General features: G+C 36.5%; 3 protein-coding genes across 4 annotated transcripts; 1 reads left to right on the top strand and 2 right to left on the bottom strand.

Moving 5' to 3' along the window:
* Positions 1-328: 328 nt before the first annotated feature.
* On the bottom strand, positions 329-4,098 carry ARA7 (Ras-related small GTP-binding family protein). Its single transcript, XM_088811483.1, has 7 exons — positions 3,758-4,098; positions 2,746-2,823; positions 2,476-2,643; positions 2,006-2,054; positions 1,556-1,629; positions 834-927; positions 329-690 (listed from the first exon to the last, which is right to left on the bottom strand). Exons 1-7 carry the CDS (start codon positions 3,794-3,796, stop codon positions 590-592), a joined length of 603 nt encoding a protein of 200 aa, XP_088667609.1. The 5' UTR covers positions 3,797-4,098; the 3' UTR covers positions 329-589.
* Positions 4,099-6,974: 2,876 nt separating this feature from the next.
* Positions 6,975-9,285, bottom strand: LOC105950931 (hydroxyproline-rich glycoprotein family protein). Of its 2 annotated transcripts, none has more exons than XM_012974319.2 (2): positions 7,824-9,285; positions 6,975-7,600 (listed from the first exon to the last, which is right to left on the bottom strand). In XM_012974319.2, the coding sequence occupies exons 1-2, from the start codon at positions 8,511-8,513 to the stop codon at positions 7,223-7,225; spliced, it is 1,068 nt and encodes a 355-aa protein (XP_012829773.2). In that variant the 5' UTR covers positions 8,514-9,285; the 3' UTR covers positions 6,975-7,222. The 2 variants fall into 2 exon arrangements, with proteins under 2 accessions (XP_012829773.2, XP_012829771.2); XM_012974317.2 differs by having other exon boundaries at positions 6,975-7,596; positions 7,820-9,284.
* Positions 9,286-10,561: 1,276 nt separating this feature from the next.
* On the top strand, positions 10,562-16,058 carry LOC105950932 (protein ROOT HAIR DEFECTIVE 3 homolog 2). Its single transcript, XM_012974320.2, has 22 exons — positions 10,562-10,840; positions 11,290-11,356; positions 11,461-11,563; positions 11,766-11,836; positions 11,976-12,039; positions 12,116-12,181; positions 12,263-12,310; positions 12,408-12,470; positions 12,562-12,618; positions 12,703-12,861; positions 12,971-13,039; positions 13,107-13,198; positions 13,687-13,765; positions 13,850-14,015; positions 14,099-14,223; positions 14,319-14,581; positions 14,663-14,759; positions 14,836-15,003; positions 15,093-15,197; positions 15,272-15,366; positions 15,435-15,531; positions 15,616-16,058. The coding sequence occupies exons 1-22, from the start codon at positions 10,693-10,695 to the stop codon at positions 15,718-15,720; spliced, it is 2,307 nt and encodes a 768-aa protein (XP_012829774.1). The 5' UTR covers positions 10,562-10,692; the 3' UTR covers positions 15,721-16,058.
* Positions 16,059-16,825: the final 767 nt, after the last annotated feature.

Here is a 16,825-nt window from a genome sequence, read left to right as displayed (position 1 = left end):
GTATTTTAATATGCCCAAATAGTATAAAAAAAGCCCAGATTGAATTGCTTATAAAAAAAAAAGAAGCCGCCAAATTGCTTATTGAAAAAAGCCCAAATCGAGTTGCTTTAAAAAAAAGCCCAATATGAATTGCTTGTAAAGAAAGCCCAGATTGAATCCAACAAATAAAGCTGCACATAGTTTGGACCAATTCAGATGACATCATTATAGATAAAAATCGAATCAACAAACCTGCTTGATTTAAGCAAAAAGTTGCTTTAAGTGTCCAAATAATGCAATTCTTCAAGAATTGAAAAGCTAAAATAAAAGCCAAGTTGAAAAGACTAAATTAACACAAAGAGCATATTTTAAATTTAAGAAAACAAAGTCCAGTCCAGTGTACCACATCAAATTGCAGTGCAACAGTATCTTCAACCAATGTTAAATACATAATCAAAAGTTTTAACTTCTGTACAAATCTAAACAATCCCAAACATGCACAGAATAATCACTTTTTTTTGAAGTATATTATATTATTTTATGGACACAACATCACGATAATATTTTACTTTGACATATTTATTGTCTGGATGAGAAGTTGGCATCAACTTTAAGAGCAACATGAAGCACCTGTTGCCCTATCTGCTGGTCGATCCACAAGGACCATACCTGATGGGTTTGGTGCCTGCTGCAAACGGGGTAATCTCTTTGCTGTTGAGCCACGGAAAAAAAAAACAGAGTTACTATACAGAAAATGTGTGTATTCTTTTAAATATTGCTCTAAGAGCATATGTTACGTTGTTCCGCCACAGAAAATGCATGTCATGAAAAATTCTTCAAGCTAATGATCTTACCTATCTCATAAAACACGTCATTGACATTTGTTGCCGTCTTTGCAGAAGTTTCCATAAAGAAAAGACCATTCTCCTGGGCATAAGTTTGTGCTTCCTGCAACAGAAGTTCATGTTAATATAAATAAGAATGATGTAAGAGACACTGCCAGACTATAAGCTAGTTTTTAAGGTAAAACATTCATGTTACTCGCATGCAGTATAATTCCCAGCAATTCGGGAAAAAAATGTGAAAGGTGGAAAAAACACCAATCAGAAAGGAGAACATAAGATACCAGAAATGACACATGTCTTGATGTCCTACACAGCCTACCGTCGACATAGAAGATGCATATCATTACAAGTGCCAACATAGAAAAGTTTCACTATTCCACAAATCCAGCTTTATCCTCACAATCAGGAGTTCATGAATTCATTACGAAACTCAAAAAAACATATTTGTATTTGTAATGATAATAACTCATACCCACTAAGAGTTAATGAATTGAATTACGAAAGCCAAAAAAATATTCGTATTTCATGTCCACTTAAACTACTTGTAACACTGCCGTAACTGACATCGGTCTTTTTATAATCTCACAACGGATATATAAACAAAGAACTGACACGAATTTAAAGTTAAGTTATACATCTTCCTAGCAGACTGAGATGAGTATACAAGTTCAATAAAGTACAAGTTTGATAATATTGAGCAAAATAAGTAGAAGAAAAGGATGAATGCTTACCTCTGCTGCCACCTTTCTTGCATCCAATAAATCCGATTTATTCCCAGCAAGTGCCATAACCATATTTGGGTTACCTTATGCCAGCAATAAAACAAAAAGTTAAAAAATAATTATGAAATTAAGTCATAAAAGTCCATCACTATTCATAACTACATTGATAAACGAAAAGAAATAAAATTCAATAGATCTCAGTGATCTCAGTGCCCTCCCTCCCTCCAATTCAGGATTTCCCTTTTCTTTTGAAAGTTTCTGGTACGACCACTTCCTTGATATAGCTCTTCCTCTCAACAGACTTGTCCCAATTATATAGGTAACAAAAGAAAATTATTGTCCACGACTGACGAGAATATAATGATAAATCGCAACAGAATTTCCTTAGAACACTCGCCTTTAACTAATTCAAACAAATTCAAAAATCATTTTTGAAGGGAAAAAGAAAAAGAAATTCACCTTGTGCCTGAAGCTCTTGAACCCACTTTTTCGCTCGATCGAATGAAGCCTGCAATATAAAGAAACTACTATTATGAATAATGATAGTAAGAAATTGAGATGAAAAATAAAGTATCATCTGAAGTATGAACTCAATCAATTTATGAAACAAAAAAAAGTAGTTTTTACTCTTTAGCAATTCAAATAGGGGATCTTGTTGTTGAGGCATAAATTGATTCAATGAATATTAAATATTCATCTGTGCCTTACTTATGAACTGTGAGCCTTACTCACATTTTCTGTAGGCTGAATTTACAGAGACAATAAACAATGGCCCTGCTGGAGAAGCAAAACTAGAATACTTTTGTTTTTCAAAACTAGCATTTGACAAAGCATAGCGCTACGTACGAATTGACCCACTAGATAAAAACCATTCAGTAAATATTGGCTTGAGTATCCACTAAACCATTTGCTAAGCAGTCGGCACTTACTTGATTTGTGATGTCATAGACAATGATGGCTGCAGCAGCTCCTCTATAGTACATCGGAGCTAAGCTGTGATATCTCTCCTGACCTGCCGTATCCCATATTTCAAATTTTACAGTTGCATCGTTCACAGCAACTGTTTGTGAAAAAAAGGCAGCACCTATAGTCGACTCCTACAGCATCAGTCAAATACAATCACTCAACAGAACCCACAAGCAAAAAACTGGATGTGTTACATATTAATATCAAATCTCTTAAACCGATTTTAAACCAACCTGAAATTCAACAAATTGCCCTTTTACAAAACGCAACACTAAACTAGATTTTCCAGTTGCAACATCTCCAAGCAGTACCTAGAGAAGCAAAGAAACCCTCATCCAACTTAGCAATACGGAAGCAAAAGGCGAGGCACTAAACATAAACAGTTAAGCGAAAACTCACACACTTTGCAGCCTTTTTCTTCCCCAGGAAAAAATAAGAAAGGGGAAAAAACCGCAGATGAGAAAATCAACCGTTCAGAAATATCATAATGCAAAAAAATAATTCCATACTACACAAATACTTGATCTGCTCAATGCGGACCGAACTTGAATTGAATGACAATAAAGGGATTTCTACTTGAGCTGCACTTTTATCAATTTACTCAATTCCATTCAACCAACCCCAAATAAAAATAACTGCTGCAATTGTTTTCACCATATAAATATATCACAAAATCAGAGAACTTAGCAATAAAATATATAGTGGAAACTGGCAACTGATCTGTGGCACTACAGAAAACAAATTCAATTTTGGAAGTAGATGAAAGTTTCTTCAGTATGTTTTTTCTATTGAATGACCAAATTATTTAATCACTATCAATTTCAATTGTATGATTAAACTGTTTTTTTGCACTAATTATTTAATTGTCTCACCCATATATACAAATGGTGAAATGGACACACGAATACCATTCAATACAAGAATCGCACAAAAATTGAAACAAGAAAATACGAATTGAAGAACTCTGAAACCCTAGCTGCTATACTGCCCATCACATAATTGATACACCTTTGCCGAAGAGTGTAAACCAGTACTGCTGACCGTTAACCTAATAATCAAGGACTATTTCCCGACGACGCAAAAAAAATTCTAACCTATTGTTGGAACAAATTCGTACAAACATGATAGAGTCTTGTTTGATGATGTCAGAAAACGGTAAACAAAAATTAAAACCGAGATTTTCAGGAAAATTATACAACAAATTAGATGCAAAAATAGGGGATCGTCGGAGGAGAGAGTACGAACCAGTTTGGCGTTGATGTTCTTATTTCCGCTGGACGCCATTAATCAAATTCAGGCACAAACGAATGAATACAATCGACTGAATAGCAAAATTATTGAAAATTTCAGTTGAATTAATACGAAGAAATTCGATTGAAAAGCAATCAAAAATTTGGGCGAGGGTTTGCGAATTGCAATGGGTATGAGTTGACGCAAAGAAAGAGGGAAGTGTGAACGATGAAGGCAACGCAAAAAAAGATATTATAATTATAAATAAATGAATTGGACGCCTTATTTGAACAGACCTTTCAGATGTGGTGATTTGACATCTGTACCCCTCAACTGCAATACTTCGGCGAAAAGGGAAAACCCCTTTGTGGGCTTATACTATTTATTTGCGGTCACAAAATTGCTATTCGCGGTTTCTAACAGAACCCCTCAAAACTTTTAAAAATATCAAAAAACCCCTCAAAACTGCAAATAGCAAAAAAAAAGAAAAAAAAACTCGAAAATTTGAAATCAAGCTTGAAGAAGGGTTGGGCTTCGATTTTTTGATGTAATTTCGACTCTTTTATGTGTAATATGTATTGGGTAGGTCGATTACAGAACCAATTACATGTTAAAAAGCCCTACAAATCGATTTGTAGGGCTTTTTTTTTCGCAAAAAAATGGTCGGACGCCCAAGATGGGCGCCCAAGGCGTGTACGAACACCCGTTCCGGGCGTTCGTACACGCCTTGGGCGCCCATCTTGGGCGTTCGACCATTTAAAAAAAAAAAAAAAAAAAATAAATTTGCACAGGACGCCCAACTCGGGCGCCCAAATGCAGCTTGCACGCCCAACTTGGGCGTGCACTGCATAAATGGGCGCCCAAGTTGGGCTTTTACGCGTTTTGGGGGGATTTTTTGATTTTTTTGGAAAGTTTTGGGGTTTTAGTGAAATAAAGTGTTTTTTTGGGGGATTTTGTCAAAAACCGCAAATAGCAATTTTCAAACCGCAAAAAACAATTCTCATTCTATAAACATTAAATTAGGTCGGATTTACAAAAAATGGGAATAAATTAAGATTTTTAAAATATTAATTATGATTAAAGAAAGGGGTTATAGTAGTTGAGGGTATATTTGTCTTCTCACACTAGTATAGGGGGGTCTCACTAATTAAGAATGAAATTTGGGTGTAGGAAAAGTCTTTAAAAGTCAATTGGGTTTAGTTCAAAATATTTTTCATTTAAGGGGTGTATTGCATATTTCCCCTTAAAGAAAATATCTTTTTATAATGTTTGGGTGTAAGATATATTGGTCAACATTTATCAAATTTGAAGAGTGGGCCGTCGACTAATTTCTGTCAAAGGTCCAGTGGCCCTTGTTTGTGAAGGTCAAGTGGGCTGTGTTTATGGTTGACAAAAGAAAAAAAAAAATCATTTAAATTTCATTACCAAAATTATAATAATTTGAAAATGTATTTGGTACAATAAATATTGTTCGTCATAATTATGGTATGATTTGATTTTACCCCTTAGTTTGGAGATCGTTGGTGATTTTCCATGCACACAAGCGTATACCACTACTGTAGTACGAAGCGATAGAGGGTCGTTCATTTGGCTGAAATTGATCGCAGACTGTGATGTGAGGAGGCACAGACTATGTAAACATTAAATTTAGATAATTATCCATAAATATCCACAATTTGGATAATTTAGAGTTATATTTTCGCTCCTCAAATCATGTCATTTGAAGATCATACGAGTGCGATATGACCAAAATTGCAAACAACAACACTTATTAATTTCTTCTCCGGACGTTGATACTTGTACTTTTCACTCATTATCCATGCGTTAATGCATGTTTGCCTACAGAACACTAAGTACACCATAAAACGAGCAATAATCCATGTCTGAAAGTAATGAAATAGAATGCAAATCATGCACTCATTAGGGACCCGATTATTTATTATGAGACGAGTACCGATTTAATTAGAAATTTGTATTCCAAAAATAGATATTATTCATAAAAAAAAAAAAAAAACTATTTTTAGTAGTTTTAAGTTTTAGAGCCTTCTCAAAATTCCTTCATTTAAAATAACAAATAAAATATACAGTTACAAACGAAAACATTTCTTTCGAATTAGTCCAACTCTTGCACCAAAAGGCGAAATCCCTCGCCCCCAGGGCACCCATCCCTTGGCCCGACAAAGATTGATAGAGGAATGTAAATTATGGTAACTCAACGACCCGGACCCGGACCTGGTGCCCACAAGAATCCAACCCTCATTGGAGTTGAAATTCCCACACTGCGGCTGCCAGGATTCGATCCTAGGACCTTGCACCAACTTACCACCTCCGGAACCAGTTGAGCACACCCATGCGGGCAACTAGTCCAACTCTTAGTGTTATTAGTGGTTGATATAAAAAGTTTAAGTAAGCTATTTAAAATAATTTTTCGATTTTTTCATTTTAAAAGTTGTAACCGTGTAGCCGTGCGAATTGACTTTTAGCTTTAGGAATCCTCTAAAAATAAATAAAATGGCAACGGGCCTTTGTCGGCAGCACCACCACACAATGATATAAAATTATATAATTTAATATAATGATTTATTTAAATTTCAGCAGTGAGTAAGTAATGTAATGTCATATTAGATTCCTATGATGAAATGAAATGATATATTATATATATAAAAAATATATCTCTCTGGGTCTGTAATTTATGCGCAAATAATTTGGTCCAACGAAGAAGAGTGGAGAGGTGACAGTCGGTCTCACGAATGGGATAAAAAGCTGAAATACCCATTGCGTCCTTTTTTTTTCTTTTCTTTTCTTTTTTAAATTTTTGTCAGAAGAAAAAAGATGAGAGAGAAAGAGAGTAGAGTAGAGAGAGAGAGAGAGTGAATGAGTGGTGTGTGTGATGGGAAAGGGAAAGGGCAAACTTTATAGAGTACACAGTGCTGCAGCAGAGAGAGAGAGCAAGAGAGAGAAAGAAAGAGAGAGGCCTTTGATAATAAACATTACAACTACGCTGACACCAATAATAACGCTTATATGGCCACTCTGCATTTTTGACTCCCCTTCGATCTCGACTCTTTTTTCTCCCCTTCCTTTGACCACAATTACAATTCATTAATTAATCACATTTATAATAGATAATTGCATCATTTATTTATCAATTATCCAATATATATATATATATGTTAATCAAACACCAAATACTACTCCGACTATTATATATATAATTAGATGTAGCATCTAATAGATCGTCAACAACTCAAATAATTCGGATAGTTGAGATCGATCGAGAGTAGTCTTTACAATGCACATCGATTGTGCCAATAAAAATATATAAATATTATAGAAGTAATTAATTAATTAATTAATATAGCAATGGTTAAATTATATTATAATTTAACTAAATAATCAAGAGTTTTAATTTATAATAGATATAATTATATATATGTATTTACTAATTGATATTATTATTAGGTAGGGGTGGTGGTAGTACTATTTGGAAGAAGAGGGTGGTGGTGGTGGTTGGTTGTTTTTGTTGGTGGCAGCCAAAGCAAGGATTGAAGTAGCGAGCTTGTTAATGGCGTCGACAAGGCCATTAATACCTTGTTTATTGATCTCAGCCTTTGACTCTTCGATCTGCAGTCTTCTCTCATGCACCCTCAACACTTGTCTGTGCCTTCTCTCTTCTCTCTCCTCGCACGACTGTATCGCTTCTGCTATCATCGACGCGCTCTTTGTTATTGCACTCCCTACTTCCTGCAACGCCGCCGTATCTCCGCCGCCGCCGCTTGTTCCTTCCTCTCCGCCGCCTCTTCTCTTTCTTCTCCTCTTCGCCGGTGAGTCTGAGTACTCACTAGTATCCGAATCTGACTATCACCAAATTCTATATTAATTAACCTCATAATTAATTACTAAAATATCAATTCCGACAACAATATAAAAGTAATATTCCCAAGTGGGGCCAATTATAATATTTCACGCAAATTAATTAATTAAACAAATCATGTCAATTTGATGGATATTGGACAACGATCAAGAATATGGTTTTTTTTTTTTTTTTCTTTTTTTTGTAATTAAAAAAGAGAGTACCTACTGTGGGCATGGGCTGAGAAGAGGGAATAGTAGCAATGGGCGGCGGCGGAGGCAACGGTAGCAGCACCGGCCGAGCCTGAACAATATTAGGATACTGCTGCTGTACCGGAGGCGGCAGCGGCGGCATTGGAGCATAAACAATAGTAGATTTCCCCACAACATTACCTGCAGGGGGCGGCGCAATATTTGAGTTGGAACCACCACCAACCGGCGGCGGCGGCGGCGGCGGCGCCGCCACCACGACCCTATGATCTTTCCTCTCGACGACGGCGACCAGGGCGTCGTATATCTGGGGCAACATATTGGAAGGCAAATTGTTGTCCTTCCTCTCATTCTTTTCGATCCTCCAATAAGATTTACTATCGGCAAAACCTCGCTCCGCCACTCTCCGCTCGTAATCCCTAACTTTCTTGAAATCCCTCATCAGATTATCCCACTTATCATTGCACTGATTTTGGCTTCTCAAACAATCATTCTTCCAGCAATAATCCTCAACCCATTTCCATCTCAGCTCAGCCGGCTTACCCCTCTCAGCCGTATCGCCGAGCCGCTTCATTCGTCGGTCATCGTCCATTCTCTTAGCTTCAATCAGGACCATTGTTTCTTGAATGTTCCAGTTACCCTTTCTGTACTCCCTCGATACATTATTATTATTAATATTGCCACCTCGATTAGCTACAGTCAGATCCATGCAACCAAACAATATGTTAATCTCGACCGCAGTGAATTTCAGACAGAGACAGTGTGCGTGTGGATGTGTTTTTTTCTCTTTTTTTTTGGGGTTTTGGAAGGAGTGGGGAGTATACAGTGACAACTGGAGAGAGAGAGAGAGATGAAGAAAAAAAGGGGGTTTTCTTTCTTTATAATATATGTAAAATTTGAATCTTTATATCATCAAAAATGGTGGTGTTCAAAGCAAAGGTAAATGGTCAATATGGAGTCTAGTTCAGGGAAATAAAATAATTAACCATGTGTGAGTATGTATGTATATGTGTGTGTGTGTGGTGGTGTGTGTTTTGCGAATTGAAAAGATCATGAATTATGGGAGAAAGCAAGTGAGGTGAAGTTGCATCAGTAATCACCATCATTCATGTATTTCACTTTAGCTTAAAATCATGGAAAATCTTGAAAGCTAAAAGTTCATATATCTGAAACTACTAATTATTCTACTCACTAATAACCCTCCGACCCAAAGTCATGGAAAACTGAGAGAGAGATCTAGAGAGAGAAGAGAGAGAGAGAGAGGAGAGAGAGAGGGTATCTATTATGATAAGAAAAGGCCAAAAAATTCCATTCAACCTGACACATCCCACAACCCCAAGAAAATTTGTGTGTCTGTGTGTGTGTGTGTGTGTGTGTGAGAGAGAGAGAGAGAGAGAGAGAGAGAGAGAGAGAGAGAGAGAGAGAGAGAGAGAGAGAGAGGTGGATGGGATGATGAGTGGGATGAATTACAGCGTTTCTTGCATGGGAGAGAGAGAAAAAAACTGTGAATTTGACTGCCAACAGAGTGGAAAATATATCCACAGCTGCTACATTAATCATATACCACCACATTTTTCTTGTTTGACAACAAACAGAAGATGGTATATTATATAAGTAACTAATTAGAGACCATCAGATAACAATTTCAACCATTGCATGGGATTAGTTGCTTGATTACCAATCAGGAAAACATGCATAATATCCAATTAGGGCTGTAGAAAAACGTACTTAGACCATGCATATATATACATGCGAATTTAGCTAGAAAAAAAAATAAAGTGTGTGCAGTTAGTTTCACTAATCATGCAGCATCAGGTGAATTGGTGTGATTGTGGTAGTTCTTTATTACCATAACACTTATTCCAATAGGACAAGATTCGCTAGCTACATGCACCACTGATCGATATATAGTATATATAGTGCACTAATCATTAAATTTCTGACTCTAATTAATCCCATATTAATATACTATATATTATGCACCATGCAATAATAATTAACAGCACACCTAGCTCACTTTTTGATACGCTCGTCTAGATTTTTTGACTTTAAAATAAACAATATTATTTTGGATGATAAGTAGTATATATTTAATTGAGATATAAATAATTAATTATCCTAAAATAAATCTGAAATCCAAATATTTATTCTCATTCAGGGTGGTGTGGTGGTAGGTTTTGAGGGAGGAAAGGGAAATTAATGAACAGTTAGGTCCAATGGGGGGAATACAGATGTCAATTTCATCTGTTGACGTCAGGAGCATTTAAAGCTGGGTGTGCCACGTCATTGAACTTTATTCGGGCTTTTATATCATGCCAGCTAGGACTGCAGAGTGGGGCCATTCTTTCTTTGACTGCCTCTGCTTCTTTGACCGAACAAGGACGGCTTCCTCGGGACCCACTCACACCCTTACACGTCACTGTCGTTGTTAGTTCTTGGACTCTAGCCTGTCCTCTGTTTTCTCGTATTTCGGGTTACGGCCCAACTTATATCGGGCTATGAACCAGGCCCAAATTATCAAATGGGCCCACTGTAGGCCCGCAATAGTAGAAGCCCATAAGCGGAGCCCGGAATTTTGTAGAATATAAATATTTTTCAGTAATTTACTATAATATCCTCCGAGTAACAACGGTAAACTCCGCCAGCTGTCCAAGATGGTGGCACTGGAAAAACGGATAAGGAAAGTTTTACCATAAGTTGAACGGTAAATTATTTGGTAATTTTCTTAACACGTGTCTTAATAAAAAACGGGAATCTAGGTTAAATTTCAATAATATTATTCTTTCCTTTCTTCTCAGGATGTTCTAAACTTCTACCACCTTCTCTCCCTGCTCCCAAAAATTCAAATTCCCCTGTTTTCGCACACACCACACCGTTCGGTGGCTGAGATGGCCGGAGATTCTTTCCCCACGCAGCTGATCGGCGGCGGCGGAGAATTCAACGCGGCGGGTTTACGGAATTTTGTCGACTCCATTAAGTTTCAGGCATGTGGACTCTCGTATGCGATCGTTGCCATTATGGGGCCCCAGAGCAGTGGTATGTTCTTTGTCCGCACAACTTTAGCAGTGTGATAAGAGTTTTCGATTCTTCAGCTATTTAATTAGTGGCGATTGTAAACTTGACTTGATTATTTCACAATTGCGAAAGTGTTTGTAAATCATGGCCTACTTGAAAGTATTGATTTACTCTTGCCTATCCACTTCAATTTTCAATTCAATTTTCATTAGTTTGTTGTTGATTTTTTGTTATGTTATCAACTTAAAATCTTAATTATTTCATTGTTCTGGATTGAGTTTATTACGGCAACCTCAAATTGGAATTCTGATTGACGGTGGTGGGTAGTTATCATTACCAACATGAATTCATAATTTCATAGATTCGTTGCCAGGAATCTGGATCACGTACGGAGTACGATCGATGTTTTTTTTATTTTAATCACTTATAAGTTATAAGTCATAACAGCTGATTGGTGGTCTAATTCACAGGGAAAAGCACTTTGTTGAATCATCTATTTTGTACAAACTTCAGGGAGATGGATGCATTCATGGGAAGGTTAGAACAATGTTTGCCTTCAGTTTCTTTTTATATACATTCACCGACGTACGATTGAGACAATCAAATACGTTACATGCTATCTTTTGGTTACATTAAACTAGGAACCAGACGACAAAGGGAATATGGATAGCGAAGGCTGTTGGCATCGAGCCACTTACTATTGTCATGGACTTGGAGGGTACAGATGGCAGAGAAAGGGGCGAGGTATTTTTTTTCTCCTTTATGTTTTGTCTATGATAATACGGTTTTATGAATTGTTTTGCTTTCAATATGGAGAAATTGATAAAACAAAGGATAAAACGGCAGAATTTCCTTACTAATTTGCCAATCGGCAGTTTCTTCACTAATCTCCCGTATTAGCCCAGCCAGCGGAACACTTCAATTTATGTTAAATATATGGTTTCAGGATGATACAACATTTGAGAAACAAAGTGCATTATTTGCTCTAGCGGTCGCTGACATTGTCCTTATAAACATGTAAGTTTTGCGACTTAGCTCCACGGTTCCAGGGCACTAATTTGCTACGTTTCAGAAATAAAAGTTGGGCATTATTATTCATTTAAATCTCCGATAATAACCAGTTTTTCGATTCTCAAGTGTCTGCATATGTTTGCAGGTGGTGCCATGATATTGGTCGGGAGCAAGCTGCCAATAGGCCTCTTCTAAAAACTGTGTTTCAGGTTCATAGCCTTATATTTGAGATTTGTATGGCATAATTCTTCTTTGCTTATCATAGTTTCTTTTATTATTTGATAGGTTATGATGCGCTTATTTAGTCCTCGTAAAACGACACTACTCTTTGTTATACGTGACAAAACAAAGGTATGTTAGGAAGTCAAGTATTTTGCTCTCTTCATCCGTCAGTGTTTTTCTTGAAGTGATCATTGTCTTGTATACATGTAGACCCCGTTCGAATATTTGGAGCCTATCTTGAGAGAGGATATCCAGAAGGTATTGGACCAAATTATTCTATTATTGCCTTGAAAATTTTAAATTATTTATTAATTGAAGGTCTTATTTCGGATATTATTTTATCTTCCCGTTTCAGATATGGGAAACAGTTTCCAAGCCCCAAGCATACAAGGAAACTACTCTCAGTGAATTTTTCAATGTAAGAATAATATCCTGCAAATATTCTCTTTGATAATACTAGTTCCCCAATGTTCATTTCTTATTTATACTCGTCGTACTTGGTCTTGAAGGTGCAAGTTATTGCCTTGTCCAGTTATGAGGAGAAGGAAGAAAAATTCAAAGAAGAGGTGTAACTACAGAAACTCTATATTTTTTTTGTTCTTATTAATGATTTATCGCAACATCGCTACAACTAAGAGTCTCGTTTGCAGGTTGCCCAACTTAAGCAGCAATTTTTCTACTCAATATCTCCTGGAGGGCTTGCTGGTGATAGACGGGGTGTTGTACCTGCTTCAGGATTTTCTTTCAGTGCAGAGCAAATATGGAGAATTATCAAAGAAAATAAGGACCTTGACCTTCCCGCTCACAAGGTGTGTATGTATATATATACACACACACATATACGTATTTGTGTTGAGATTGTAACGAGGATTAGACGGCTTTTTTTCTTCTTAAAGCATGCTACTCTTTTTTCGCCAGGTCATGGTTGCAACTGTGCGCTGTGAAGAGATTGCCGATGAGAAGTTCAGTAGCTTGGCAGCTGATAAGGTTCTCTCCTTCTTTCTGAACTTGCATTATACCAAGTGCGCGTTTGTTAACTCTTAATTTAATACAGGACTGGTTAGCGTTGGAACAAGCTGTACAGAATGGTGCTATTGCAGGCTTCGGAAATAGTACAAGCTCAATCTTGAAGAAATATCTTTCTGAGTAAGTTCACAGTGTTAAATACCTTCAATGCAGTTACTTTTCCTTATGTGTAATTAGCAAAAAGCGTGTGATAAGTATACGACTCTTGTGATTTTGCTTTATGATTCGAAATTTAGTGAATTTTGTTTAAATAAAATTTTCTTGATTACTTATATATAAACATTTGATATACTATATATTTGGGTATGAACAAATATAGAAAATTGATTTGAACATTTCAGCGTTTTTAGCAAAATTTGTGTGCTATATAGTATACATTTTTTTGTGATTTTGCTTGAATATTAAAAAAATAAGTGAATTTCTTTTCGATGAACGATTTCTTGACTAATTATAAAAAATCTTCTATACTATATATTTCGGTGTTTAAATGTTAGAAAAAGATTTGAACATTTCAGTGATTTTTAGCAAAAACCGTGTGCTGTTGTATACGATTTTTTATGATTTGCTTGACGATTCAGAAATTACTGAAACTATTTCATCTATGACAGATATGACGTGGAAACTATATATTTTGAAGATGATGTAAGAAAAGCAAAACGCCAATATCTGGAATCGAAGGCCTTGCAGGCAAGAGAAGAGAAATTTTCTTGGTGTCCTTTCCTTGTTAATAACTGACTAAATTTGATACTATTTGTATTATGTATTTTGCAGTTGGTTTATCCATCGTTTATTACCATGTTGGGGCATCTACGTACAAATGCATTTGAAAGCTTCAAAACTCAACTGGAAAAACTTGTGGGTAGAGGAGAACGTTTTGCTGCATCTGTTCGTACATGTCAGCATTCGTCAATGCTCGAGTTCGATCGTGGATGTTCAGGTGCATAATAATCATACAAGCATGAGTAATCAACTTAATTTTTGTCTTTTCACATAAAATCTTAATTATACAAAATTTTCCAGATGCTGCCATAGAGCAAGCCAATTGGGACACTTCTAAAGTGCATGAAAAACTTCAACGTGATATTGAAGCTCATGCATCTCTTGTTCGTAGTGAGAAGTTGTCTGAAGTATTAGCTGAGTATGAGGTAATTTTCATGGTTAATACCTTAATATAATCTTTTTTTAGCTTACTCTAATTTTCGTGATATTAAATAATTCTGCTTTTGTTTGTCACATGCAGAAGCGACTTTCTGCAGCTCTCACCGAACCATTAGAGTCCCTATTTGAGGCTGGTGGGGCCGACACATGGGCATCTATTAGGAATCTTCTGAAACGCGAAAACGATATAGCTGCATCTGCTTTCTCTTCTGCTATAGCTGGTTATGAATTGGACCATGCAACAGTCGAACACATGGTGCTAAGTTTGAAAGGATATGGTGTACAGCTGGTGGAGAGGAAATCAAGAGAGGAAGCTGGGAAAATTCTTATTCGCATGAAGGATAGGTTCGACTAATATCTCTTTGTGCATTTTTTGCTTTGTTTAAAACCCTGCTCTTGTAATTGTTTAACATCGGAAACTTTCAGATTTGCTACTGTCTTCAACCATGACGAGGATTCGATGCCGAGGGTTTGGACAGGAAAAGAAGACATTAAAGCAATTACTAAGGAGGCCCGACGTGAGGTAATAATGTCTGAAGGCGATTAAAAATCTGTTATAATTGGATTAATTGTTGACGCGAGAAATTATTCTTTTGCAGTGTCTGAAGCTTTTGTCAACAGTTGTCATAATACGTTTGGACGACAGAAAGGATAGTGTAGAAAATGCTCTTTTTTCTGCACTCATGGACAGAACAGACGTCATCGATTCCCAGAAAACGGGCATTGGAATTTCTCGAGATGTTCTTGCTTCAAGCACATGGGAAGAGGTATTGACCATCGATGCAGCGTGTATTATTATTTTTAATTTTATTTTACAGACATATGTTTGTGTATCATGAGTTGGAGGTTGTAATAGGTCCCTCCAGAAAAGACGTTGATCACACCAGTTCAATGCAAAGCTTTGTGGAAACAGTTTAAGGCAGAAACTGAATACACGGTCGCCCAGGCAATTTCTGCACAGGTGTTGTTTAAGGTTTATTTGTATTATTTATGGTTTCTCTAGTTATGGATTTTAAAAATAAAGAAAAATTACAGGAGGCATGCAAGCGAGGTAGCAATTGGTTACCTCCTCCGTGGGCAATCGTTGCAATGATTATTCTCGGGTTCAACGAATTCATGCTTATTTTAAGGTAATCGCTATTTCACATTCTTTAAACACAATTCGTTGCGTAACTATCTTTTTATGCTGCTGAAACAGGAATCCTCTTTACCTCCTCGTACTGTTTGTTACATTCCTGCTTGTGAAAGCCATATGGGTACAGATAGATATTCCAGGATTGTTCCGAAACGGCGCTGTAAGTAATTTTTGCTCGATAATTGTATCCGTATAGCTAATTTCTGGGTTTAAAACTTCACCCTGGAATATAATATATTTGCAGTTTACCGGGCTTATTGCCCTGTCAACAAGATTCTTCCCAACCGTGATGAACATATTAGGTCGAGTAGCTGCTGAAGATAGACCACCTCAACAACTCGCTTCCTAGAGTTTCAGAAATCGCAAGAAACAATCTGAATCAGAATCGAGTTCAATACTAGATTCGTCCGCTTCAACTGTTTCAACTGAAAGTGGTTTGAAATACTCGAGTGACGACTCCCCTCAGATTAGAAATAGACGAGTAAAACATCTAGGAGAAAGGGGAATTGCACGATGATATAAATTTAGATTTGTATATATTCACCTTTTGCCATACTTGTGCTACGTACGTGTATATTCTGTATATGAGCTGAACCGATGTTGCGGAATTTGATAGACACGTGACATACGGTCACAACTGGCATTGTAGAAAGAGTTATTCACAATAAAAAAATAAATAAAATAAAATAGTTCATCGGAGTTTTGATTGCAGATTACGTTTGAAGAATGGACGACTCGGTTATAGAGCCAAAACTAATTCTGCAATACCTACACTATGCTTTCTGGAAAATAAGGTAATATCGATTCTCCATTTTCTCGTTCTGATAAACGGGGATCAACGGGAGATTTTGTCTAACGAAGTAAATATAATATATGAAACCATGTTGTTTAACGAATGTTGTGTTGCTAACTAATTAACAGGTATCGCTGTATCAGGAGTCGGTTAGAAGGATAGCATCGAGAAAATACGGTGATGTACTTAAACTCCCTGTATGCACATGCATAGTTTGCTTACACGGATTTCGTGCACATAGATGCAGACATAACACATGTACACACACACAGAGACAAAGCAATTACATGCATACATATATATTTATCTCATATATAAAATGCTGATTGTATATGCTGCACGACTTGTCGAATTCTTATTGGTTAACTCCGGCGCGTGGTGGTGGTGGTATTATTGTAAATTTTTAAAAAAAAATCATTGGTGTGGATCTGAGTCAACAACGAACATCTGTTCAACGCCCATCTGTTAAGAGTAGGCAATCCCTCGTGCTCTTCTCCACTTTGTTTTAATTTTTTATGCATTTGCTTGCTTGCCCCTATTATTGTTCTTGATTTTCAAAATTATGTATTAATTTATTGTTTAAGTGATATTAAAATTAACTTATATTTAATACGGAAATATTTATTTTATAGTAATTGTGTTTGAATCTCAGTATGTGTGT

This window comes from Erythranthe guttata, chromosome 13 (assembly GCF_056151865.1).
Source record: "Erythranthe guttata isolate IM_541 chromosome 13, IM_541, whole genome shotgun sequence".
Taxonomy (NCBI): Eukaryota; Viridiplantae; Streptophyta; class Magnoliopsida; order Lamiales; family Phrymaceae; genus Erythranthe; species Erythranthe guttata.
This window is presented reverse-complemented; position numbering and strand designations above follow the sequence as displayed.